At 40.8% G+C, this 27,685-nt stretch overlaps 2 protein-coding genes across 2 annotated transcripts; both read left to right on the forward strand.

The window, feature by feature from the left end:
- Positions 1–2,186: 2,186 nt before the first annotated feature.
- LOC118801588 (zinc finger and SCAN domain-containing protein 2-like) lies at positions 2,187–11,886 on the forward strand. The gene is made up of 6 exons (XM_036561947.1): positions 2,187–2,651; positions 5,688–5,825; positions 6,032–6,107; positions 7,824–7,866; positions 8,060–8,342; positions 9,752–11,886. Exons 1-6 carry the CDS (start codon positions 2,355–2,357, stop codon positions 10,871–10,873), a joined length of 1,959 nt encoding a protein of 652 aa, XP_036417840.1. The 5' UTR covers positions 2,187–2,354; the 3' UTR covers positions 10,874–11,886.
- Positions 11,887–14,848: 2,962 nt separating this feature from the next.
- LOC118801590 (zinc finger protein 37-like) lies at positions 14,849–24,907 on the forward strand. Its single transcript, XM_036561948.1, has 5 exons — positions 14,849–15,227; positions 18,682–18,748; positions 20,076–20,118; positions 20,265–20,565; positions 22,739–24,907. Exons 1-5 carry the CDS (start codon positions 14,940–14,942, stop codon positions 24,278–24,280), a joined length of 2,241 nt encoding a protein of 746 aa, XP_036417841.1. The 5' UTR covers positions 14,849–14,939; the 3' UTR covers positions 24,281–24,907.
- Positions 24,908–27,685: the final 2,778 nt, after the last annotated feature.

Below are 27,685 nucleotides of genomic sequence, written 5' to 3' on the forward strand. Positions count from 1 at the left end.
TTGTCATTTACATTCTTTTGGGATTATAAGTAAACTGTGATAACAGAAAATAGGTTTCAATACATTGTGTTACCAGTTTATTAATTACATCTATCTAGTAGGTTACGCCCCTTGTCGTTACTCATATATTATGACTCCTTTGGCCTTCAAAACACCATGAATTTGCATGGTGTGTGCCGCCTCTGCAGCCACTGAGCCTTGAAGTGCCCAAGCAGCTATCAGATGTGGCATTCCACTCCAAGTATGCCTTTTCCTCCTCTTGCCTGCTGTCTCGGCCATCTTCACCCACAGTGCAGGCCTGATTAAAACCCCAGCAATCTACCAAAATTGCCTCCGTCTCCTGCCACTGGAAATATATCAGCGGCGAGTGGTCCCAGCTGCTTCTTGCGTTGCCTCTCTCATGCCTCTCTCTCTCTGCATGGGCCAAACATGATGGAAGTGAGACTACATTAAGCCACAATGCCATTGGCCAGGACCTTTCAGCAGATTCAGTGGAGCTGTAGGACTGGCTTCAGCGGTAGCGTGTGGTTAGCTAAGTTGGGGGTTATAGCGAGTCCTTCACAGATTGGTGGTTCGCCTGCTCAAGCACACCCGCTAAACCTTGCAATTAACAGATGAGTGTAATAACGTGTGTTTGAGCAGGTTAATTACCGAACTATGCTGGACACCGGCGCCCTAGGACCACAGTTGTGCATCTACTCCTGATCTACAGGCTTCATTTTATTCTGAATAACCTTTACACTGCCCACGTCCATTGTTTTTCTTCATTGTTTGTCCTGCAAGATCGCAGACTTTAACCAAAATGAGCGTCTTGAAGACACTGAAAATGGGCTGTGAAATATCATCTTTGGTCCTCCGTTCTAAAAGAGCAGGTTGGACAAAGTGTTTCTGTCTGAGGATGATTTACATTGACGTGCTCGTTCATCTCCACCTGCAAGGTACAGCATTTTATAAGTAAGCTTGAACTGAACTACGGATGTGGTTCAGTACTTTCTGGGTAATGTAGGCTCATTCCTATAAACAAGCTGATATCGGCAAAGGATGTGTGATTGGCAAATGATTCACTACACAGTTTTCTGGCCCAGTTTTTTCATGTTGTACTTCAGTGTTTTTCCAAGACAGAAGTCTGAATTTCCTGACTTGATTTAAAAGTTTGCCTTTTGTTAGAAATGTCAGGGTGGAGGACGTTTAAGGGTAATTTAGATTTTCTGGATTGCACTTGGATCGAGTGTTACAAATAATTTATTAGTAGTAATATTATTTCAGTTTTAATGCATACACTTTTCTTATTCTTACTTCTTAATAAAGTACAAAAGTCATTTTATTAGTTACAAAATGAATAAAGATGATGAGCTTCCAAATTAATATTACATCAAGGCGTTGATACTATGTGAAATGATGGTTCTTCAAGGTTTCTTTAGTAAAGAAAATTGTTCTATATATAACTATGAACACTCACTTTATATGATTAAAGGGTTCTTTGCATCATAAAAGAGTTCTTCAGATTGATGGAGAATGTGCTGTAGATGGTTCTGTATAGAACCTTTTGGAAAAGGGATCTATATAGCACCAAAAAGGGTTACGATGTCAGGCTTTTTGCTATAGAAGAACCCTTTTCATAAAGGTTCTATATAGAACCATCTACAGCACATTCTTCATCAATCTGAAGAAACCTTTCCTCATGCAAAGGGTTCTCTGTGTGCTTATGGTTCAATGTAGAACAATTTTCTTTACAAAAAACCCTTGAAGAACCATCTTTTTTAAGTGTGTATGTTTAAGTGTGTCTACACTCAATATGGTTTGTTAAGGGTTCTTTGTAAAGGGAATGTTGCTATATAGAACAATTTCATGAACTGCATGGAAAAAAAAGGTTGTATATGGTTCTACATAGAACCTTTTTGACAATTGTTCTGTATAGCACCATATACAACACATTCTCCATCAATCCGAAGAACCACCTCACCATGCAAAAGCATGCAGTGGTTCTACATAGAATAGAAAACAGAACCATTCCTTTACTAAAGAGGCCTTGAAGAACCGTCTTTGAGTGTAGTGGAGGATGTTTTGCAGAATGCGTCTCCCGTTAATGACGGTGTTGTGGTCGTGCAGACGGACGGTATTGGCTGGTTGCTTCGATGATTGACAGGTGCATCATCCAATCTGGTAATGGATACTAGTGCCCGCCCCCACAAACATGGCGAGGCTCAGTCTGTAGGCTGTGGTGGGATAGTAAAGTTCCTGGGAAATGTGGGTACCAGCTGACCTACATGTCATGGTGTTTCAGCAGCAGGGCTGAGAAGGCGCCTGTATATTAATCAGTCGCTCAGTAACGGTCTGACTGCAGCAGCTCCATCATGGTCCGTGAGTGTTTTGTCAAAACGTGCTGTAATAAACAAAAGACTTGGTCGGCTACGATGTTTCACCGCCTTCCGCTGAGGGACGAGAAGCGGCTGAAGCTGTGGCTCACCGCCCTCGGGGTGGACACCAGCACTCCGGTGGAGAAGCTCAAAGGGAAGGTGATCTGCGAGGAGCATTTCCAGCCCTGTGATTACTACGAGAAGATGGAGCTGGCGACCCGGACTATGAGGCGTTTTCTGAGGGACACGGCGGTGCCGTCAGTCGGGGTTGTCAAGCCTCCTGAACGAACTGGGGTAAGTTAAGTGGTTTTCAGCTCCAGTCCTGGGGACCCACAGCCCTATGACCTGCCCTCTGCCCACCTGATTCAGCTCATGAAGAGCTTCTTGATTACCTGGTGAGCTGGATCAGGTGTGGTGGGCCGGTATGTCCCCAGGATTGGGGTTCACTTTTGCTCAGTGGTCACCCACCCTGCTCCTGGAGATCTACCTGCCTGCAGTCTTTAGCTCCAGCACTGATAAACCCCACCTGATCCATCTAATGAATTCCCTCCAGAAGTCCTTAGCTGCGTCCAGGGGCTTCACTAGTGATTTAAGGATGAGGGGGCTGATACTTTACTAGGGGGATCTGGGTGCCCCCAGGAGATGTTTATAGTAGTAATGGTCAGAAAGTGTATCATAAAATATGAGTATTTGGTGAAGCTGATCTCTGTCTCTTTAGGTAGAATTAGGATCTAATATGACTTAAATGCTGTACATCCATTTACAACAGGCAGAGATCAAGCAACAGTACTGAAGTCAAGCCATCCTGTCAATTAGATAAGAAACCTACACTTTCTAAAAAAGATGGTCCTTAAAGGGTTCTTGAGTAAAGAAAATGGTTCCATATATAACCATGAACACTCAAAGAACCATTTGCATGTTTAAATGGTTCTCTGCATGATGAAGTGGTTCTTCAGATTGATCGAGAATGTGTTGTATATGATTTTTGAAAATGGTTCTGTATAGCACCAAAAAGAGTTCTTCTGTTGTTACAATGTGAAGCTTCACATTTAAAAAAGAGGGTTCTTTGAGGGTTCTTCAGTAAAGAAAATAGTTCTATGTAGAACCATGAACACTCAAAGAATCCTTTGCATGATTAAATAGTTCTTTGCAACATGAAAGAGTTCTTCAGATTTGATGTAGAATGTGCTGTTGATGGTTCTACATAGAACCTTTTTGGAAAAGGTTCTACATAGCACCCAAAAGGGTTCTTCTGTTGTTACGATGGCAAGCTTATAACCCTTTTTAAAAAGGTCCTGTATACAACCTTCAAAAACATTATATGTACAGCACATCTGAAGAACGGTTTCATAATGCAAAGAACCCTTTAATCATGCAAGGGTTCTTTGAGTGTTCATGGTTCTGTATATAACCATTTTCTTTACTAAAGAACCCTCGAAGAGCCATCTTTTTTAAGAGTGTTGTAACAACGGAACCTTTTGGTTTTTCAGAAACCTTATACAACACATTCTCCATCAATCTGAAGAACAATTTTACCATGCAGAGAACTATTATAGCATGAAATAGTCTTATGTAGAAGTCATAGCCCTAAATAGAACCATTCCCTTGAAGAACCATCTTTTTAAAGAGTGCACATTATACTATCAGAGCTGACATACATCAGCTGCATTACAGACAAGGTCAGAAAGTCACTCTCATTGATGTGCATTTCCCTGGTGCATCACATCCACGAGGGTTCTAGATCCTGAGTGGGCTCTTGTCTGCACTGCATCCTCTTCACCAGCAGATGTCGCTCACACGCCCTGTTCTATATAACATCAAAAGGGGGTTTTTCTTTTGTAAAGAGCTTGATATTGTAGCAATTGAAGAACCTCTTTGGTGCTAAATAGAACCCTTTTCAAAAAGGTTCTATATAGTCTGAAGAATGCAAATCATGCAAAGTGTTCTTTGAGTGTTCATGGTCCTATGTAGAAACATTTTCTTTACTAAAGAACCCTTGAAGAACCATCTTTGAGTGTAGTTCTAAATAGAACCATTGACTTTACTAAATAACTCTCGACCCGTGAAGAACTGTATTACCTCCGCCTCGCTGCTCTGAGGGTCACAGCGCGACGGAACAGCTGAAGACTTCAGTGTGTTATTTAATGACAGTTTCCTGTAATCCTCCGGTAAGAAGTGATCACTGCACACCCGCAGGTTCTTCACACTGTCTCTGTTTATGTTCTCTGAGGCCAGTCGGTGCTTTATGACTGAGAGCCACAGTCTGCAGATGTTCAGATCGTTAGGGAACCTGTGGAAGCGCTTTGACGCAGCAGTGATTGACCATCTTCACAGGTTAGTCTGAGGGCAGCGTCTGCTGCTCCGTTACAAAGTGCATAGCAGCCAGCTAGTTCAGCCTGCCTGCCTGCTGTGGACCACAGGAATGGGAACATATCCGGTCTGTTTCTGACGCGCTATTGGAGGGACTTGAACCAGAGCCACCAGTCAGTGATTCCGGGAGGATCCACCAAACAGTTTGGGTGGCTGGTCGCCTGATTAACTGCGTTTTATAAGGGGGTTTTATCAACAGTAAAATACAGATTCTTGTAGTAGACCTTAAAATATTACATGAATACTTAAAATATTCCAAATGTAAATGTCCCCAGGAGCTCTGTCTTTTAAACCTACCTATTTTCTTAAACTAGACGCCTGTCATCCTTTCTTTGCTGCAAGTTTGTTAACAGTTGAGCTGGTTAGCTGACATTAGGTGTTTATATTCATTAAACTGCAGCTGAAATGCATTTTGGTGATATGACTGGTGTGGAATTGTGTAGAACTGAGGTGTAACCGTTGTCTGATAGACTGTTATTGTGGTAGTCAGAGCACATTGCATTGCAGTGCATGTTGGGGAGTGTAGTGCAGGGCATTGTGAAATGGGCTAATATTAATAGGAAATTAAAATACTTTTGTGGGCCAGATAGGATTGTGTGGCGGGCCTGATCCGGCCCGCGGGCCTTGTGTTTGACGCATGGGCTCTAGATCTTCATACATTCAACATACCTGTTGGAAAAAAAAAACTCATATCTCCATATGATATAAAAATGCCAGCTACCCCTTACATTGTGTGACAGTTTTTTGTGATGAGTGGACCAATAGAAATGCCCCAAAATCTCATGTAACGTTACCATTTTGGAGATACAAGTTTTGTTGCATATACCAGGCATCAGACTGGAGATACTGGTTTAAGCGAAACCGTGAAGGTAGCATACATCTTGCATAGAGGCTCGATACAGTATCTCTTTGTAACTTATCAGTCTCCGCTGACATTATGACTTGTATCTCCCCTCACAGGTCCAGGACTGTAGCCCCAAGGATGAGCCAAGTCCAGCCCTTAGACTCGCCGATCAACAGCATTCAACATCATCATCATCCTCATCATCCTGTACCATCTTGGCTCCGAGGACGAGGAGTGAAGGGAGACGTCAGAAGGTGGTTCATATTTTGATGTTTTGGACATGGCGCTGAGTTCAGTAAATTTGAAGATAGTAAGTCCAGTTTTAGGGAACAGATTCGTTGATGAATGAAGTTTCAACTCCAGATTTTGCTGAAGTACAGATGACACCACACGCAAAGACCACTGCACTTTTTATCATTCAAACAGTGTGCAATACCTAATATAATTCTTGATTTTAAAGGTGTTTTCCGAAAAAGAAAATACACCTACTCCACTCTCAACATGTTCCGAGGTGGAAGAGAAATCGTGGCGTAAAGGTAGGGAGAAATAAAACTGGTTATCAGTGTCTTACCAGCAGCAGAGCAGGCAGGCAGGCAGGCATCCATACACCGATCAGGCATAACATTACCACATGGCCTCCTCCTTGTTTCTACGCTCATTGTCCATTTTATCAGCTCCACTTACTATATAGGTGCACTTTGTAGTTCTACAGTTACAGACTGTAGTCCATCTGTTTCTCTGCATACTTTGTTAGCCCCCTTTTACCCTGTTCTTCAGTGGTCAGGACCCACATGGAACCTCGCAGAGCAGGTACTATTTGGGTGGTGGATCATTCTTAGCACTGCGGTAACACTGATGTGGTGGTGGTGGTGGTGTGTTGGTGTGTGTTGTGCTGGTACGAGTGGATCAGACACAGCAGTGCTGCTGGAGTTTTTAAACACTGTGTCCACTCACTGTCCACTCTATTAGACACTCCTACCTTGTCAGTCCACCTTGTAGATGTAAAGTCAGAGACGATAGCTCATCTGCTGCTGCACAGTTTGTGTTGGTCGTCCTCTAGTCCTTCATCAGTGGTCTCAGGACGCTGCCCACTGGACGCTGTTGGCTGGATATTTTTGGTTGGTGGACTATTCTCAGTCCAGCAGAGACACTGTTTATACAGGTTAAATGGGGGCTAACAAAGTATGCAGAGAAACAGATGGACTACAGTCTGTAACTGTAGAACTACAAATTGCTCCTATATAGTAAGTGGAGCTGATAAAATGGACAATGAGTGTAGAAACAAGGAGGTGGTCATAATGTTATGCCTGATCAGTATAGGCTGTTGTAATGGAAGAATTTTCTGTCAAGTCCTTGCTATACTGGGGCAAAACACCCTGAACCTTGTCTACAGCAATCTCTGAACACTAACCACAGGTATTTCATTTGATTTGAACCGTGATGGAGGCGCATGGATAGTGTACAATCCATGTGCTCCACCTGTAAAGGAGGAATGCTCTAGGCGAGTGATTCTCCATCTTGCCTCAGGACCCACTTATGTCTTTCGCCACTAAGTCAGACCCAAAAACAGTTTAACTTTCTCACTCTTCTTGTTTATTTCTGAACACTAACAGTGCAGTAATAGGTTATATGCACAAAACAGTGTTTTCTTGGGTCCTTCTGTCCTCTAAGAAACATTTTAATACATTTGCATCAGTTTGTATTTTGGTTTTGAGACCATGCTAAGAGAAGCAAGCTACCTACCTGCTGTGTGTACACAAGAATGATTATTATTAGGCTAATTTGATTTTGATGGCAGGCCAAATTTAAGGCCTGCATTCTTAGGCTACCAAGGACAAATGTATAAAAGTTGTAGGTGGGAAAGCCCAGACGCCTTTCAAAATAAAAGAGCGCTGTCAAAAGTTATTGTAAGAGAGAAAAAGTTTGAAATGTTTGTGGAGAAGAGGCGAGTAGAGGTTGTGTTGTGCTACAGCCCACCAATTCTGCTGTTTCTGTCAACAAATTAAAGACTTTTTACGAGTCTTTATGGTGAATGTAATGTTTTTTTGTTTTTTTTTACATACACAGAGTATTATCAATACTGTGAGCATTCAGACTGCTGCTAACACTGTGTTGGTGGATCACTGTGTACCATGTTAGCACAGTCAGACTGTTTTGTTATACTAGTATTTTGGTGAAACGTTCAACCACAAGTTCAGTTCTGCCATGTATTTATGAGCCTGGAATGAACATGGTTCAATTTTCTTCCACAGCTGTCAAGAGCCTTCAGACGTATCATGGAACTAACATTTTTAAGTAAGACATTCACTTCACTGTTCCTTTTTTCCTTACTTTCCATGAGACTGCAGTACTGCTTGTGTTGTACATCAGCATACTGAAACTTACATTTTACCATTTGTCATACTGATTCACATGCATTCCACATACATAAATGGCAAATAAAGTCTGGTTATGAACAATAATATCTCCTATTTCGCCTCATTTTCAGGTGTAATGAGGTGTTGGTGAACACAGAGTGTTTGCTGGAGCTCTTCCAGTACTGCTCACTCTGTCAGATAGAGAGCTGCATTACCATTGAGGGCAATGAAAGGCAGTTTTCAATTACCCAGGACTGCCAGAGCTGTGGTCACCACAGACAGTGGAGGAGTCACCCCACTCCTGCTGACGAACCTGCGGAGGCCTTAAATGCGCAGCACAAAGACTCTGAGGGTGCAGCTTCATGCCCAGAGGCGGAACACACACTAGAGCCTGGGGACGGGGATAGCAAGGAGGTATGTGTTTAAGCACTGAGGCTATAAGTCATCAGTATTATGAATATCAATATGCATGAGTTAACTATAAGCATATGTTCTTATTTCTTTGTTATCTGTTATCATTAATATGTTAAAGAACCATCACATTCATGTGTTCTTTTGTTCTCTGTCTCTACATTCCTGACATTTCTGGCTAAACCCCCTCTGCTTAAGCTAAACGCCCTGTAAGATGAAGCCAAAGCTGGTCATAAAACTTTTCCAGGCCCCTGATTGGATATAAGTACAGCCAGCAGGGTACACTGTGCAGCACTATTACACAGTAAAAATGTTCTTTGTTCTTTCTCTCTTATCTGAACCTTCACTGTTCTCTGTACTCATGCAGCACTTGTACTCTTCTGGTGGGAAAGAACCTTCTTTAAACTAAAGTCTTCCCAGTTGAGTTCATTCAGTTGTCATCAGTGTGACCAGGGACTTAAATGTACTTGTATGTATTTTATGTAGCTGGGAGTTTTATATTGAAGTTCAGCCTGAGTAGCTATGTCTGGACAGCGTTCAGGTCCCTGTACAGTTGAGCTACAACATGTTACAGGAATACAAGGCAAACTCCTGTCTCATCATATTACCATGTTTGTTTACAGTCCCTTACATTTTAGGTATTAAACAGATAAATGTGTGGTACAAAATACTGGATAATTATTTTTGGTTAATGTGATGGTAAATTCCAGGGCAGTCTAACTAAACTCACTGTAATGTAACAGCTTCTAGCTATTAACTGGATGAGTATGTGGCACAAACTCCACAATATGTGCAGTAAGGCACCAGGTACGTACGTGATGTAAAACAACAGCACCAATGAAGTTCAAGTCTTATATAGTATGTACCTGTTCATTAAATGAATCAGAATCTGGCCTGTAAAAGAGAGTGATTCTTACTGTACTTTCACGGCTCCTTGCCTTTTATGTCAGAAAACTATCTTTGTAATTTTTACTGTCATTTCACACAATTTACCTGGTACTTTGAGGCGTTTCCCTTTTACTTTCCTACATAAACATGTGACTTTAATGTAAAATGTAGTATTTAACTACATCTTTATCACCTTATCAGTCTTGATACTTATCATTTTCCTCAAAATAATTACCTAGCACTTTGGTGATTGTACCCGACACATAGTCAGTCATTATGTAGAACCTGTTTGACATTTCGGGTGTAATTTGGTTAAACTGTCTTGGAACTCGCCATGATGTTACTCGAATGAATTATCTCATACTTTGGTGTTTGTACCTCACATTTACCTGGTCAATACCTAGAACTGTGAAAGAAAGCGTGGAATGCTTATTGACAGCCTTTACAAATATTAACATGTAAACCCTTCTTCACTTGTTCCTGTTACCCCACTTTCCTTATCAAAGGCTTTCTATATCCCGCAGGTTGTGGTTCAGATTGTGTCTTCAGATAACGAGGGCACTGGACAGAACAGTGAGCAGATGTTCATCGAAAAAGAGGGGTCGTATTTATCGAGCACTGAAGACGAATCAAGCGAGCAGGAAGAAGTGGAGAAAAAGAAAAAAGGAAAGAGGAAGTCTAAGAAGCAGGACAGTTCGGATGAGTGGGAACCACATTTGGACGAAGCGGCCGCAGACTCCGATGTATCCGTGGATGAAGACAGCACTTTAATAGAGGATGGTCAAGGTAAGGTTGTGATGTGGTGCACAGTCTGCAGGACTGACGCTACGCTCTCCTGTTCCCTCCATCGCCACAAAAAAGTGTTCGCCTGTGCCCAGTGCGGCGCTGGTGACGACGTCGAGACCCATCATTTTGATAAACTACTTGTTCACTTTGATGACTTTGCCAGCTTTCAGAAACATGCTGAAAAGGAGCATGGAGCCAAACCATTTCGCAAGCTCTGCCAGGAATGTGGCAAGCTTATTTTAGCAGAACCCAAATCCAGCGGTAGTAAAGATCATATATGTGAACACAAGACCAAACCTATCGTCTGTCCAGAGTGTGGGAAAAGATTCCTTACCGAAGTTGGCCTAAAGAGACATTTCAGTAAGCTCCATAAGGACGCTGACCACCCGTGCAAATACTGTTTGAAGCTCTTCACGAACAGGCCATCAAAGCTGGAGCATGAGCAGACCCATCCGAAGGAGAAACAGCCATACAGCTGTCCAGACTGTCCAGAAAAGTTCGACAACATTTACAAACGCAACACCCACCTCAAGCTCCATAGAGGTCCATGTAAGTATGCCTGTGACACTTGTGGGAAGCGCTTCAGGGACATTATCAAGCTGAAGAGACATAAACTCATTCACTCTGGAGAAAAGCCCTTCAGGTGCCAGGTGTGCGATCGTTCCTTCAACCAAATTGGAAATCTCAGCTCCCACATGCGTCTCCACACCGGGGAGAAGCCCTTCATGTGTGAGCAGTGTGGAGAGTGTTTCAATCACAACGTCAGCCTGAAGAACCACCTGATGCGATATCATTATTCTGGAGATAAACAGTGCCAAAGTGATGCGGAGAACAGGGCACTGAATAGAGGTGGATGTTGAACTTTGGATAAAGTATAGCACCTTTATCAGGATGCACTCAGCAGAACAATAGACAATTCAGCTACTATGAGGTTTTTTCCATCTCATCTTTGAGTTATCTGTAATTTTAACACTGGCTCTTGACTGAATCAATAGCGAGGGAGCCATACTCTTTAAAGAGACTGAATGTGCCATACCATGAAACAAAACACTCAACACTCCACTACATCCAATCAAACCAGACTAAGTATGGTCTTTTAGTAATGAAACATGCAGTTTGTCAGTCTTCTTTATGTACTGATGACGTCCATTATATGCTCAAAGTGTATTGTGGTGTAGTTGCCTACCCCTAGTCACTGGTGTGAGTGATTCCATGCTCATTCACAAGATGACAGTATAGAATGTTTTGACACTACTTTATCACACGTCTTGGAACTGTAACTTATTTTAAAGCTCTTTGAGCATCTTCAGGCTGTGTGACTGCAATTAATTCCCCACTCCAGGTTGGCTTAATCATGCATGTAAAGAATAAATGATGCTGGAAAAGCATAAATTGGCCCAAATTTCAACTTAACCCCTTCATCTTAAAAAATGTGTAACGCCTTTCACGTCGCTACGCAACAGTTCTCGAATTTGTGAGTATTGAAAAATGCCGGTGTGTTCTGTAGATTGTTGTAAAATCTATGGTATTTTTTTGTTTTATCAATTGATTGTACCCAGGCTTTATCGTATGGATTGTGAGATGCAGATAAAATTTGCATGCAGATAAAAATCTGTCTGAACCACCAAATTGTAAAAGATTTATCCAAACCTATTTAAGAACAAATGGTTATGTTTGCTTATGCAGCCCCCAATATGTACATTTAAATGACTCCAGGTGGTTGAAATGAAGGAATTAAGGCCACACACTGTTTCTTCTGGCAACTTTAAGGCCTTTAGACAGTTTGTGAGAATGTTTTTTTTGTGCTTATATGCAACAGTTCACCATCTAAGCACATTATTCTTAATCATTTTCATTAAAATTGTTAACTCTTTTTTAACATGTACATTCATTTACCACTGTGAGTGAAAGCAGTTAGATTATGTACAAGCAGTTTTTTTCAAGGCCACATTGCTCTCTACACATGATTCATCTAGGCTTCCTTAATGAGATTGTTTTGAGCTGTTTAAAGGAGGCTGGGATAAATGTGTCCTAGTACATTTAACATTAGTTAACATCTGATTTATCATTAACAATGAGCATAAGTTTACACTGAATTGGCAATTTGGTATTTACATAATTCTCAGGATTTCCATGTCTGAGTTTCGGAGCTGATATAAGCATCGTTTAGCAATTCATATTTGCTCTCGGACTTAATGTTTTCCATCAGTTTTGAAGTATTTCATGGAACCACCAATGGCCAAGCTTTTGACTTTGGAGGAAAGGGTGTACAGTACATTGTATACAGCTTTACAGTATACAGTCCACTATGAGTTCGGGTTTCATCTTGTCTGCCATATCTGTAGTCTCACTGGGCCAGGTGTGATCTTATAATGAGGACAACCATGAGACATTTTGGGCTAAATGTTGGTGGGCGCGTAGACTTATTAGGTGGGAACAAACTGAATGTGAAATTTCTAAACCAGTCCAACTCCATGTGAAGGCAGAGCCCCAAGTCCAATGGCGTGCTCATCAATATTGTCCAACGGACAACAACCCTGTTGTTAGGCTATTGATGTAACACAAGTTAGCATGGCTGAAAAATCCCTCCATGCAGAAGAAGTGTGTGTGTGTGAGTGTGTGAAGAAGACAGGGCATGTTAAAAATATTGTTTTTTTTTAATGTGCTTGTTTATGGAAATGTATAAAACTTGTCCCCAGACATGCATTGGAAGATCATGGTTGGCCCTGCAAGACTACCATATATGCTGAATTACAGTCCAGTTGATTGTGATTGGAATTGATGTGATTTATCCCAGCTGTGATCAACAACTTCAGTCATTCTTTTATTTATGTTTTGTCTTGTCAAGAAAAAAATCAGTTTCAAAACTGTCCTTTGTCATTTTATTGTGTTTATCAGTAAACTGTCTTAACAGGAATTAGAAATTTGTTTTTTACTCCGGACTTTGATGCATTACAGTTTTGAAAAGTGGTATTTTTCTTTAATCTGAAATATATATTAACCAAAAACACTTCACTCAAAATGAGGTAAGGAGAGAAACATTATGCACATCACATGACTGCTGACCTCACATTTAGCTGCCTAGATATTATTACAACTGACAGCATAACCACAGCAGGTAAAGGCTAATGAACCACAGGCCTTTTAACATTTAGAAGTAGGTGTCTGGGGCGAAAGGCTGAAGACTGTCTTTTTCTCATCTTTTCTGCAGTAAAACTTTTTCTTCACCACAGTCAGCTTTGTTATTATTTACTATTAAGTGCCGTTAAGTCAGCGCTGACTCCTGGTTACCATATGGATAGTGTTGAATACTTGAATTAATAATGTACATTTATTTTGGGGGAGGGCTAAGGAACATTTAGAAGGGGCCTATTGAAACCCTGGCTGAGATACATTTAAAATACAGTGTTTTATTATTCCAAACATGTAGATTGTGAAAAAGAAAAAAAAATATGCATTTAAATACATTCCACACATATGAATATTCCAAATGGAAGATCTTTTGTCCCTGATGGGCAATTTTGAGGCAGCAGCACATAAAATGAATGCATTTTCCTCATATTATTTAAACACATCTACTATCATGTTTAATCAGTGACAGTCACAAATGATGATCACCACAGTTCAACACTGATTCCATGTCTTGTTTTCAACGATTAAGAATTCAACCGATGGCAACGTTGACTTGTAGTTGATTTTACATCATCAATCAAAACAGACTAAAATGCCAGAATTTTAGCGCTGATGCAGCATTACTTTGTTATTTGAGTCATAAATCATAATGTGTTCTTAATTACTGTTGTAGTTTTGATTCTGCCAAATCTCCTTTCCTATGTCTTTGATTTTTGGAGTCGAGAAACGAGAAAATTGTTGAGTGGAAGTGACCCTTAGAATCGACTCCATCGATTCCTATCACTTCGAATCGGAATCGATGTAGACTCCAAAACTTCTGGACTCGAACAGCAACAGGTTTCTGTTGGTTCCTGATGGCGTCCAGTAGTCCTTAACGGTATTCTGTGTTTGTCCTGATGGGTTGATATCACAGCGTAAAGGAATCTAATGGTTTAATAGGTGTTCTGGGACTGAATTTGATGGTTTCCCAATCGGATCTAAATGTGTCCTCTAGGAAACTAGTGGTATCTACTAACCATTAAGGCAATTCCAATTCATTAGAAAGCCATCAGGTTTTAATCCTGGTCTGTTTTTCCAGCAGGCTACTCTTAAAAAAGATGGTTCTTCAAGGGTTCTTTAGTAAAGACAGTGGTTCTATATATGAAAACTCAAATATCTGCATGCTTAAATGGTTCTTTGCTTGGTGAAATGGTTCTTTAGATTGACGGAGAATGTGCTGTGTCTGGTTCTATATCGAACCTATTTGAAAATGGTTCTTTACAGCACCAAAAAGGGTTCTTCTATTGTTAAAAGCTTGACAAAACCCTTTTAGGTGCTGTAAAGAACCATATACAGCCCATACTCCATCAATCAAGAACCATTTCACCATGCCAAGAGCCATTTAAGCATGCAGGGGTTCTATACAGAACTCGTAGTTCTAAACAGGATCATTCCTTTTACTAAAGAACCCTTGAAGAACCACCTTTTGTAAGAGTGCAGTACTGAGTCATGAAAACGAACCGGATGAACTGGCCGTTCGATTCATTGAATCGAGCAGTTCGAAAGAATCGGTTCATTAAAATGAATTGACACCCCCCTTCACTAACACAGCACGGGCAGCGAGTCCTCGAGGCAGCTGCCTTCAGTTTGGGACACAGCCCATGTCTGTGTGTGGAACACTTCGGACACATTTCCGGTTCAAAGGAACGATTCGTTGGCGAATCAGAGCTCGCCAGTGAAGCAGTGGAGCTGCGCTGAGTTAACTGGATACAGAGCAGTTAGTTTCAGACGCTGCCCTCAGACTAACCTCTGAAGATGGTCAATCACTGCTGCGTCTCTGGATGCAGAAGCGAAGCCAAGCGCACCACTAAGCGCTTCCACAGGTTCCCTAAAGACCTGAACATCTGCAGACTGTGGCTCTCAGTCATAAAGCACCGACTGGCCTCAGAGAACATAAACAGAGACAGTGTGAAGAACCTGCGGGTGTGCAGTGATCACTTCTTACCGGAGGATTACAGAGAGAGATCCTTAAATAACTCGCTCAACGCTTCAGCTGTGCCTTCGGTTTTCTCATGGAATCTACCTCGAAGAAGCGACACCGAGGTGAGCTGCCTGCTACAACTGTGCTACAGTGTAGACCTTATTATTGTGATGAAGTCAGCTTCTTATTCGAATTTCCCCGTTCCACCTTAAATGGTGCATCAGTTATTATTGTAACGCCTGAGGCGCCAGAATGTAACTGCTGCACCATTTAAGGTGGAACGGGAAAATTCGAATAGGAAGCCAACTTTAGCCTCGTATTACTGTGCCCAGTAAGGTCCTCTTAGAATCCACAACAGTCTCCAAAATAACCAAGTCTGTCTGAAATCACTGCATGTCTCAACAGGGTTTGGGGCAACAACTGAGGTGAGCAGTCTTGCACAGTGCTAATTGGCTAATTGGTGGGGCCTTGACTTCCATTGCTTGTTAGCCTCACAGCTCCAGTGCAAAACCAAAGAAGCAAATTTCAGATACCAAACATGTATTGGCTGATTGATTACTTTCCGGGTAAGAGAGGTAAAGATGATGTTCAAACCTACAGCCATTCATTGATTGTATCAGTATTTCCTAACCCTGGTGCTGGAGGCCCACTGTCCTGCATTTTTAGTGCTTTTCTTGGTTTAACACACCCATTTTAACTCGATTAGTGTGTTTACATGCACCTAATAATCCAATAACTGCAGAAAATCAGATTTTGTGAGTAATCTGATCAACGCGTTTACATGCACTTGAGTAATCAGATAATGCGGAAAAAAAGCCTGGCAGTAATTGGATTTCTGCTTTGCAACCAGCCAGTAAACTCACAGAAGACGACGTGACGTAAACGTAATGTAAAACTTCATGCAGTCTTTTTTTTTTAAACATTGCGCCACTTTACCTGAAAATATGAACATTCATCTTGTAGAAGATGAAGAATATTTAAATCCTTCATTTCTTCAAGCATGTAGTCGGTTTCAGCATTGCACTTAAAGTGTTTTGCTGCCATCTTGCCGCAACGCTGTTTGCTTATTTCCGGTACCGCCGTCTGTTTTGCACATGCGCAGACTGAGAAGTCTGATTACTGAGCTAAAATCCAGCTCTTAGGATTTCTAGACCTTACTCCGATCTAAGAAATTGGAGTATGGTGTCTACATGACCATTTGAATAATCAGTAACTGCAGAAATCCGATTATGATCGAAATACAGAGTGCATGCACTCAATGATCCGTTAACTGCAGAAAATCAGATTTTGTCAGTAATCCGATCAACATGTTTACATGCACTTGAGTAATCAGATAATGAGGAAACTCTGGGTCTACATTAGTCAATAATCAGATTTCTGCTTTGCAACCAGCCAGTAAACTCACAGAAGAAGATGTGATGTAAACGTAACGTAAAACTCAAACTTCATGCTGCGGCTTTTTTTTTTAAACATTGCGCCACTTTACCTAAAAATATGAACATTCATCATCTAGAAGATGAAGAATATTTAAATCCTTTATTTCGTTTTTGGTTTCATCGCCGCTCCAAAAGTGTTTTGCTGCGTCTCGCGACATCCAATGTCTGTTTTCGCACATGCGCAGACTGAGAAATCCGAAAGAAATCAGAGTAAGAGCTTACATGAACTAAGAAATCTGATTACTGAGCTAAAATCCAGCCTCTTTATCAGATTTCTTAATCGGATTTCTAGATCAGAGTATGGTGTTTACATGACCATTCGAATAATCGGATAACTGCAGAAATCTGATTATGATCGGATTATTGAGTGCATGTATACTCACTCAATGATGGGTTGTTAATGAGCTGATTAGTTGGATCAGGTGTGTTGGGAGCAGGAAAAACACTAAGAAGTGCAGGACCAGGATTGAAAAACACTGGATTAGATAACCCAGCTAGAAAAATCTGTATAGACTAACATGGCTGATGACCAGCAAAACCAGCACATGTTGTGTTTGGATGCTGGCATGCTGGTCACCTGGCATGAACGTCCTGGGTGACCAGCTAAACCAACACCAGACCAGCATAGACCAGAAAAGTCTGTGCTGTTTTTTTAGCAGGAGATAAAAACAAAACAAACAAACAAATAAATGCATACATGCCTTGTAAAAGATAGTTGCAGCACACCTAATAGACACTGATGGCATGTATTTAGTACAGTGAGGGAACATGGCAGCATTTAGTTATCAGTTTAACTTGGTGTTCTTTTAAATGCCTGAATTAACTTTGTCCATCATATGTCATGGTTGTCCACACTTAAAGAGGACCCAGATTGGACAGTAATAGAAAAGCTGAGTCACTCTTGCTCTAAATATACAAAATATTACATATTTAAAATAGTAAAAAAGAGAAAATGTATATATGATTTCCATGTCTCTTTTATTTCCATCTGTTGTTGATCCTGACTGTAGTCATGACTAAATGCCATTCAGTTAAGTCTGTTCACAGAAAAAGGCTCTTTTAGTTTAACTAAAGTTGTTAACATGGTGTGGTGTATCATACTGTAAGTTTACAGTACTGCTGCCACTATATAGGGGAAGGAAATATTGCGATGCTTTGGCTGATGGGCCAATCATGCATTCTAGGAGAGAAGCCACAGGCCACTTTAACACTTTTGGGTCATTCTGCAGAAACGTCCACTTTTCTATCTCTCCATCGGTGTCACTGGTGTTACCAATCCTTATTGGTGTTACACATAAGAAAGGTAACACCAAAGACACTTTTAATGAAAAATGCATTTTACAAAACGTCTGCTACAGAGCATCAAACCACATGTCAATCATGGAATCTCGTAGATTCCATGATCTCATGTAGATTAATCCATTTGTATTCTATTTTTTCATTACCTGAGAATAAAGTAGGTCACACCAGTGACGTCAACTAAAAGCTTCATATGAAATCATGAGCTAAATGAGAAGATGTCTGATAACTGAAAGACAAAGTGGACTCACCATGTGCTTTTCCTCATAGGTCCTCAGAAAATAGGTAAAAGGAAGTCAAGTGATGTCATCAGTGTGGTTTTTATTTCAAAATAAGAGATTTTTTGTTACGCAGTAACACCAGTGACACGACTCCTGGGGACCTTTGAGTATATATTTTATAATATTTACCTGGCATTTGTTTTCTTTATATCATTTAAATCATATATTTTGTAGTCATGTATAGATTATTGTAGTTAAAATGGCCGAAATATTTACCTCAAAATATGGCCTCATCCTTCACACATGACTGTGAGGACGAGCTCTTCTGTGGTGCTTGGAATTCTATATAATTGATTTAAAAACCAATATTGCTAAATTGAGGCTCAAAAAGGTGTAATTGTTAAAATAACCTATGGTTTTATTTTGAAATATAAATAAATTGTAACCCTAACATGTTCAAGTGTAATATATCTGTAAACACTAGGGACACAAAAATGGACGTGTCTGTAGAATGACCCTTTTGCTTCGTACAGCTGCAATTTTAATCATTATGTAGCTCCTCTTTATTTTGTGTTAGAAAAGATACTTCAAAATACCTTAAAAAATTATTTATTTTACAGGTGTTTTCCAATAAAGAAGGTACGGCCTCAATGTGTTCAGAGGTGGAAGAGAAATCGTGGCGTAAAGGTAGGTAGAAATAAATTTGGTTGTCGGTGTCTTACAGTGGATATGAGTGCATTAATTGGCTGTTGTAAAAGAAAATTTTTGGACTGTAGTCCATCTGTTTCTCTGCATACTTTGTTAGCCCCCTTTTACCCTGTTCTTCAGTGGTCAGGACCCCATGGACCCTCACAGAGCAGGTACTATTTGGGTGGTGGATCATTCTCAGCACTGCAGTAACACTGATGTGGTGGTGGTGTGTTAGTGTGTGTTGTGCTGGTCTGAGTGGATCAGACACAGCAGTGCTGCTGGAGTTTTTAAACACCTCAGTGTCACTGCTGGACTGAGAATAGTCCACCAACCAAAAACATCCAGCCAGCAGCGTCCTGTGGGCAGCGTCCTGTGACCACTGATGAAGGACTAGAGGATGACCAACACAAACTGTGCAGCATCAGATGAGCTATCATCTCTGACTTTACATCTACAGGGTGAACCAACAACGCAGGTGCGTCTAATAGAGTGGACAGTGAGTGGACACCGTGTTTAAAAACTCCAGCAGCACTGCTGTGTCCGATCCACTTAGACCAGCGCAACACACACTAACACACCACCACCACGTCAGTGTTACTGCAGTGCTGATAATGATCCACCACCCAAATAGTACCTGCTCTGTGAGGGTCCATGGGGGCCCTGATCACTGAAGAACAGGGTAAAAGGGGGCTAACAAAGTATGCAGAGAAACAGATGGACTACAGTCTGTAATTGTAGAACTACAAAGTGCACCTATATAGTAAGTGGAGCTGATAAAATGGACAATGAGCGTAGAAACAAGGAGGTGGTCAGAATGTTATGCCTGATCGGTGTACAGTTGTCCAGGGCAGATCTAACAGGGAGCAAATTATGACAGTTGCCACATTTAAAGTCACTGAGCTCTTCTGTACGACTCATTCTACTTCTAAAGTTTCTTTATGGAGATGGCATGGCTATGTGCTATCCACCTGTTAGCAATGGGTGTAGCTGGAAAACCTGAACTCAATAATTAGGAAGTGTCCACATACTTTTGGCCACATAGTGTATACAACTAGATCTGGGCAGTTTCTCAAAATATAATGTTGTTATCATGTCGAAAGCATTTAGATAACTGTGAATAGCAGTAATAGCTGAGACTGCTGTTAACACTATGTAGCATGTTGGCCTCGTTAGCATTATGCAAATTACAACATTACAAGATTAAGCTGTTTCTGATGGGTAATGCTAGCACATCGAATAAACACAACACAACCACTGCAATATGATCTTCATCTTTCAACTGTGGATATGTGTTTGAATGAAATCATTTATTTGTCATCCACAGCTGTCAAGAGCCTTCAAACAAATCACGGAACTAGCATTTTCAAGTAAGTTACTGTTCCTTTTGTTCTTTTTTGACCAAAAATGTATGTTTTAGCATTGGTCACATGTGTTTACTACCATTTCCAAATATATTTTGGCATATTAAGTCTGGTTGTGAGCAATGCTATGTTTTATTTCTCCTCATTTTCAGGAGTAATGAGGTGCTGGTGAGCACACAGTGTTTGCTGGAGCTCTTCCAGTACTGCTCGCTCTGTCAGATAGAGAGCTGCATTACCATTGAGGGCCATGAGAAGCAGTTTTCAATTACCCAGGACTGCCAGAGCTGTGGCTATCACAGACAGTGGAGGAGTCACCCCACTCCCGCTGACGAACCTGCGGAGGCCTTAAATACGCAGCACAAAGACCCTGAGGAGGCCATCCATGAAGAACAAGAGGTTGAGGATGCAGAGACGGAACATACTCCTGAGCCTGGGGACGAGGATGCGGAGGAGGTGTGTATTTATGCGCTCACCTATCCTGCACATTGCATTATGAGCAGATTCAAAGTGAAAACCTTAAAAACATTTTTAAAAACATAAAAAAAATGCACATGTGTGGCTCAGCAGCATGACCAACAATGTTACTGTATGATAAAGTATGAGAAACCTGGAATTTGTTAGAAATTCACTGACAGTGTACGTGGATATAGTTAGCTTACATCTGACCAGTGATTACAAAGTAGAGACAAAGAATGGACATTTATAACAAGATATTACATTATTATTTGTACTCTATAGTACTATGCAAATGTACTGAATGTAATGAAGCATTTTTAAATGAAAATCCTTCATTAAAACATTTCAACAAAGTTTCAAGTAAAAATGATATCACATTTTTCAGTATTTACTGTGCCCATTCTTTCTCTTCCAGAAAAATGAATAACTTGTCCTTAATGGCTGTTTTTACTGGAAATTAAACAAATGAAGGGATTTTTACACAGTACTGTATTATTTCTCCTCCTGGACCACATGGAACCAGAACTACTGAAAGAACTTTGCATTACTATGAGTACCACCGTGAGCACTGGCCAAGGCCTTTGCAAGTAATGAGCAAGCTACCTGTTAATTGTAGGTTGCTGGCTATGAAACACACACAAACCAAAATGGTGGTAATGAGTGGAAAATGTACTTTACTATTTTCAAATATATGACCAGATATTTTAATTTTCTTTTTATGTTTTGTATCTGGGATCTTTATGTTTTGCCTGACTAGCTGTCTTTTGGATGCATTCATATCACGGCTCCACTGAGTTTAGAATTACAGCGTGTTTCTTCCTAGTTTGTCATATTTCTGTCGCAGAGCTTCCCCAATCAACTGTAACTGCTGCAAAATGATGCAAAATGTCTTACAGAATTGGAGGGCCAAGTGCTAAAACCTCTGAATCAATTAATAAAAAAGGTAAAAAACATCTATTCCTAGCTGCAGCACTAACTACTGAGTTCCAAACTGCGTCTTGAAGCAATTTCAGGAAGAACTGTTCATTGGGAAGTTGAATTGGGAAGTTACCATGCCTAAACTGCCGCACACAAGCCCAAGATCACTATGTGCGATGCCAAGCGATGGCTGGAGTGGTGTAAACTGCCATTGGACATTCAAACAATATAAATGCTTTCTCTAGAGTGATGACTCGCACTTTACTGTCTAGGAGTCTGACGGATGAATTTGGGCTTGGTGAATGCTGGAGAATGCTACATGCCCAGATGCATAGTGACAAATGTAAAAATTAAGGGTTAATATGGTTTGGGGATGTTTTTCATTGTTTGGGTCCCTAAGTTCCAGTGAAGGGAAATGTTCAGGCTACAGCCTACAATGATATTCTTCATAACTGTGTGCTTCAGACTTTGTTGCAACAGTTTAAAATAGGAATATATTCTGGTTTCAGCATGGCAGTGCCCTCATGCACAAAGTGAGGTACAAAATGAAATGGTCTGCTAAGTTTGGTGTGGAAGAACTTGACTGGCCATCACAGAACTCTGACTTTATCCTCACTGCACCTGGCAGTAATATTCAGATGCTCCTGAAAGCCTTCATTACCTGGATCAGGAGTGTTCGTTTGGGTTGGAGCTAAACTCTGCAGGGTGGTAGATCTCAAGGATCAGGATTGTGCACCCCTGTACTTGAGGCTGAATTGAAGCGAATCCCTGAAGCCTTTTTCCAGAATGCAGTGAAGCGCAGAAGAGTGGGGGCTGTTATAGCAGAACAGGGGGAACAAACTCCATATTAATGCACAGAGTTTTGGAATGAGATGTTCAACAAGCACATACGTGATGTTTGGGTGTCCATATCACTGCTGTCAGAAGAAAACCTTGTATCTTCATTTTTGTCATTTTTCAGTTTTTGACATAATCTGAAAATGCCTGTTTCCCTTTACATTGTCTGTAAATTACACAAAGAATGGACCAAAAGAAACAGCCCAAAATTACTTGGAAAAAATTCTGGTTCCATTGACTTACATTAAAAGTAAAGTAGGCTTTTTCCTTCTCCTGTAAAGTTATCATTTTGGAGATACAAGGTTTTCTTCCGACAACAGCGATATACTTTTGGCAATGTAATGTAGCAGCAAGATGAATACATTCTTTCACACTAGAATAAGTGGACTAATGAAAGGCTTTCTATTTCCTGCAGGTTGTGATTCAGATTGTGTCGTCGGATAACGAAGGCACCGAACAGAACTGTGAGCAGGTGTTGCTCGAAAAGAACGAATCATATTTATCAAGGGCTGAAGAGAAAACAAGTGAACGTGAAGCACCAGAGAAAAAGAAAAACGGAAAGAGAAAGTCTCAGAGAGAGGACCATTTGGATGAAGTGGCCGCAGACTCTGATATATCCAAAGATGAAGGTGTGTTCATTGTAGAAGAGGTGGAGAAAACAAACATGGAAAAGAGGGAGTCCAAGAGGCAGGAGAGATTGGATAAAGTGGATGCAGACTCTGATGGCTCCATGGATGAAGGTCTCTTTATTGTGGAAGAGATGGAGAAAAAGAATACTGGAAAGAAGGATTCTAGGAAGCAGGACAGTTTGGATGAAATGGCTGCAGACTCTGACTCTGTGATGTCCAAGGATGAAGGTTTCTTCATTGTGCACCAGGTGGAGAAAAGAAGCACAAGAAAGAGGAAGTGTAAGAGGCAGTACAACTTCAATGAAGTGGATGGAGACTCGGACGAATTCTTGGATGAAGATCTCTTCGTTGCGGAGGAGGAGGAGAAAAAGGAATCGGGAAAGAGGAAGTCTAAGAGGCAGGACAGTTCAGATGAGTGGGAACCACGTTTGGATGAGGTGGCAGCAGATTCTGATGTATCCATGGATGAAGATCTCTTTAACACGTTAACAGAGGATGGTCAGGGTAAAGTTGTAGTCTGGTGCACAGTCTGCAAGACTGACGCTACGCTCTCTTGTTCCCTCCATCGCCACAAAAAAGTGTTCGCCTGTGCCCAGTGCGGCGCTGGTGACGACGTCGAGACACATAGTTTTGAAAAACTAGCTTATCGCTTTAATAACTTTGCCAGCTTTCAGAAACATGCTGAAAAGGAACATGGAGCCAAACCACTTCACAAAGTCTGTCAGGAATGTGGCAAGCTTATTTTATCAGAACCCAAATCCAGCGGTAGGAAAGATCACAAATGTGAAAAGGCCAAACCTATCGTCTGTCCAGAATGTGGGAAAAGATTCCTTACCGAGGTCGGCTTAAAGAGACATTTCAGTAAGCTCCATAAAGACGCTGACCACCCGTGCAAATACTGTTTAAAGCTCTTCACGAACAGGCCATCAAAGCTGGAGCATGAGCAGACCCATCCAAAGGAGAAACAGCCATACAGCTGTCCAGACTGTCCAGAGAGGTTCGACAACATTCACAAACGCAACACCCACCTCAAGCTCCATAGAGGTCCGTATAAGTATGCCTGTGACACTTGTGGGAAGCGCTTCAGGGACATCATTATGCTGAAGAGACATAAACTCATTCACTCTGGAGAAAAGCCCTTCAGGTGCCAGGTGTGCGATCGTTCCTTCAACCAAATTGGAAATCTCAGCTCCCACATGCGTCTCCACACCGGGGAGAAGCCCTTCATGTGTGAGCAGTGTGGAGAGTGTTTCAACCACAACGTCAGCCTGAAGAACCACCTGATGCGATATCATTATTCAGGTTTGTCTCAGATGGAGACACAGTAGTGCCAAGTTGATCCAGAGAACAGTGCGCTGTATAGAGGGTGGATGTTGAAAAGGGAGACAGTGTAACCATCACATGGTTTTGTTACTTTGAAGTTCTCAGTTCATTTATGGCTCTTACCTAGAACAACTAGGTAGTCATACACCCTAAATAGACTGAATGAGCCATACTATGAAGCCAGTCTCCTGAAAAGATGGAATGACATTAATCTGAATTACAGTACTGTCCAGCATTGTTGGCATGTTTGGTAAGAATAATGGGGGGAAAAAGCCCATAAAAGCTTCACCGACTGGATTTCTCCGGCTGGATTTCTCACCCTTGTTCAATATATAGCCGCAAAACAAGGCATTTTTTCCTCATTTCTTTATTTCCAAAGGTGCCAGCAATTCTGAAAATCGCTGTGTGGGTTATCCATGTCAATTTACCAGATGACACTTTTGACACTTGATTTTATCACAGTTCTGGGAATAGTAAGTTGTCTTGAGACTCTATAACCAACTTCAGGCCATGTAACCAAAACAGCAGCCCTATGCCTGCTGGCTAAATCATAAATTTAGTTAACCATTTATACAACCCCATTTCCAAAAAAGCTGGGACGCTGTGCGTAATGTAAATAAAAATATAATGCAATGATATGCAAATCATGTGAACCATATTTTTAAAGGAAAATACTACAAAGACGACATATCAAATGTTCAAAGTGAGAAATTTTATTGTTTTTTGAAAAATATATGCCCATTTTTAATTTGGTGCTGACAAGACATTTCAAAAAAAGTTGGGACAGGGGCCTGTTTACCACTGTGTTTCATCACCTCTTCTTTTAACAATACTCTGTAAGCGTTTAGGAACTGAGGAGACCAAGTTTTAAGTTTTGAAAGTGAAATGTTTTCCCACTCCTGTTTGATACAGAATTTCAGCTTCTCAACCATTTGGGATCTCTTTTGTTGTATTTTTCATTTCATAATGTGCCAAATGTTTTCACTGGTGACAGGTCTGGACTGTAGGCAGGCCAGTTTAGCGCCCGGACTCTTTTAATACAGAGCCATGCTGTTGTAATACATGCAGAATGTGGTTTGGCATTTCCTTGCTGAAATAAGCAACACCTTCCCTGAAGAAGATGTCGTCTGGATGGCAGCATATGTTGCCAAAACATGTATATATTGTTCAGCATTAATGGTGCCTTCACAGATGTTCATGCACCCATGCCATGTGCACTAATGCACCCCTATACCATCATGACTGGCTTTTGAACTGTGCTCTGATAGCAAGCTGAGTGGTCTTAAGTCTGGGGGACAAAGTGTCCATGATTTCCAGAATGAATTTCAAATTTTGATTTGTTAGACCACAGGACACTCAGTCCATTTTAAATGAGCTCAGGCCCAGAGAAGGTGGCAGCATTTCTGGATCCTGTTTATATATGGTTTCTTCTTTGCGTCTTAGAGTTTACAAAACAATAACATTTCTCAGTTTTGACATTGGCAATTTGACATTTGTTGTCTCTGTACTATTTTCAATTAAATACAGGGTTGAAATGATTTGCACATCATTGCATTTTGTTTTTATTTACATTTTGCACAGTGTTCCAACTTTTTTGGAAATGGAGTTGTATTTGAAGGGTAAGTACCTAACTTAGTCTAAATTTTAACTTGGCCCCGTACCATTGACCTCATTCTGCACTGAGATTACAGTTTATTAGGTACGCTTACACTGTACCAGCCATTTTATCAGATATGCCTACTATGTACACTACCTTTCATTTCTTTTCAGTTTCCAATCACTTTTCAAACGTTTGGAATCAATATTTTCAGTAAAATAAATCAATTTGGTTGCAGAGAAGTGTATAAAATAAGTGATAGTCTTGTGCTACTTCACAGCTTTCAGATTATTAGCAGGACTCTAAGAAGCTGTAAATAAAAATGAAGATCAAAATAAAAATGATGTCCAGATTCAGATCTGCCTGGAATAATGAAGCCGGAACTGCAGAATTTCAAAAGGCTGTGTTCACTAACACTCCACTACCATGTCAGTGTCACCGCTCTGCTGAGAGTGGTCCACCACCTGAATAATATCTGATCAGTGGTGGTCCTATGGTGGACTAGAAACAGAGGGGCTACAGTCAGTAACTGTATGCCTATAAAGGTACCAATGTGATAGGCATACCTGATGAAATGGCCAGTGAGTGTACCTAATTAACTGGCAACTCAGTATACGTAGCAGTTCAAAGATTTGACACCTTTGAAATATTCCGTTGTATTCTGTGGACTCTTGTGAGATCTGTTTGATTGATAGACTGCATCGAGGATTGTGAGGTTAATCAGACTAATCTTAGAGTAAATGCTTCTGCCAAGCCCAGAGGGGCTGTACACTTTGAATGGTGGTATAAACACAGAAATTCAGCTCATACACTGAGTGTGTATACATGCACTAAATAATGCGATCATAATCAGATTTCTGCAGTTATCCGATTATTCAAATGGTCATGTAAACACCATACTCTGATCTAGAAATCCGAATAAGAAATCCGATAAAGAGAGCTGGATTTTAGCTCAGTAATCAGATTTCTCAGTGCTGTAAACTCTGATTTCTATCGGATTTCTCAGTCTGCGCATGCGTGAGATCAGACGGTGGATGTCGTGAGATGCAGCAAAACACTGTTGGAGCGGCGCTGAAACCAAACACGAAATAAAGGGGTTAAATATTCTTCATCTTCTGGATGCTGTAAGTTCATAAAAAAAAAAAAAGTTTATTGGCTGGTTGAAAAGCTGAAATCTGATTACTGCCCGACTCATGTAGACCCAGAGTTTCCCCATTATCTGATTACTCAAGTGCATGTAAACGTTTTGATTGGATTACTGACAAATGCTGATTTTCTGCAGTTATCGGATTATTAAGTGCATGTAGACGCACTGCGTTTTCATGAGGATTTGTGGCCAATGAAGGTCTTTAGTGAGTTCATGCAAGAACAGAAAAAGGTTTTGTTTGTGCTGATGTACACAAGCTGACCATCTGTGCGTAAGTTTGATCATTATTATTAAAAACCTACACACATTCATTTACAGCTGTTGGTGAAAACCAGTTCAAGTGATTTTTTTTTCTTCTTCTCAAAACCACCTCGGTAAACACATCTGGCACTTTCAGACACTTTTGCAGAGCAGACTTAACTGACAGCTTTTTTTGTATGTTCACAAATGCTCATGCTCATCACTCACGATTCACTATCCTATAGATCAGTCCTACAGAAATCGGGACTGCCTGGGGGCACTAAGGCCTGGTCTGAGAACCATTTATCTAGGCTACCACATCTGGATAATTTTTGCTAAGTTTGCTATGAGTTGCTAAGTGTGTCCTAGTACATTTGACCTTAGTATCTGATTTATCGTTAACAATTAGAATGTGTACACAATATT

This window comes from Colossoma macropomum, unplaced genomic scaffold (genome assembly GCF_904425465.1).
Source record: "Colossoma macropomum unplaced genomic scaffold, Colossoma_macropomum, whole genome shotgun sequence".
In the NCBI taxonomy this organism is placed as follows: Eukaryota; Metazoa; Chordata; class Actinopteri; order Characiformes; family Serrasalmidae; genus Colossoma; species Colossoma macropomum.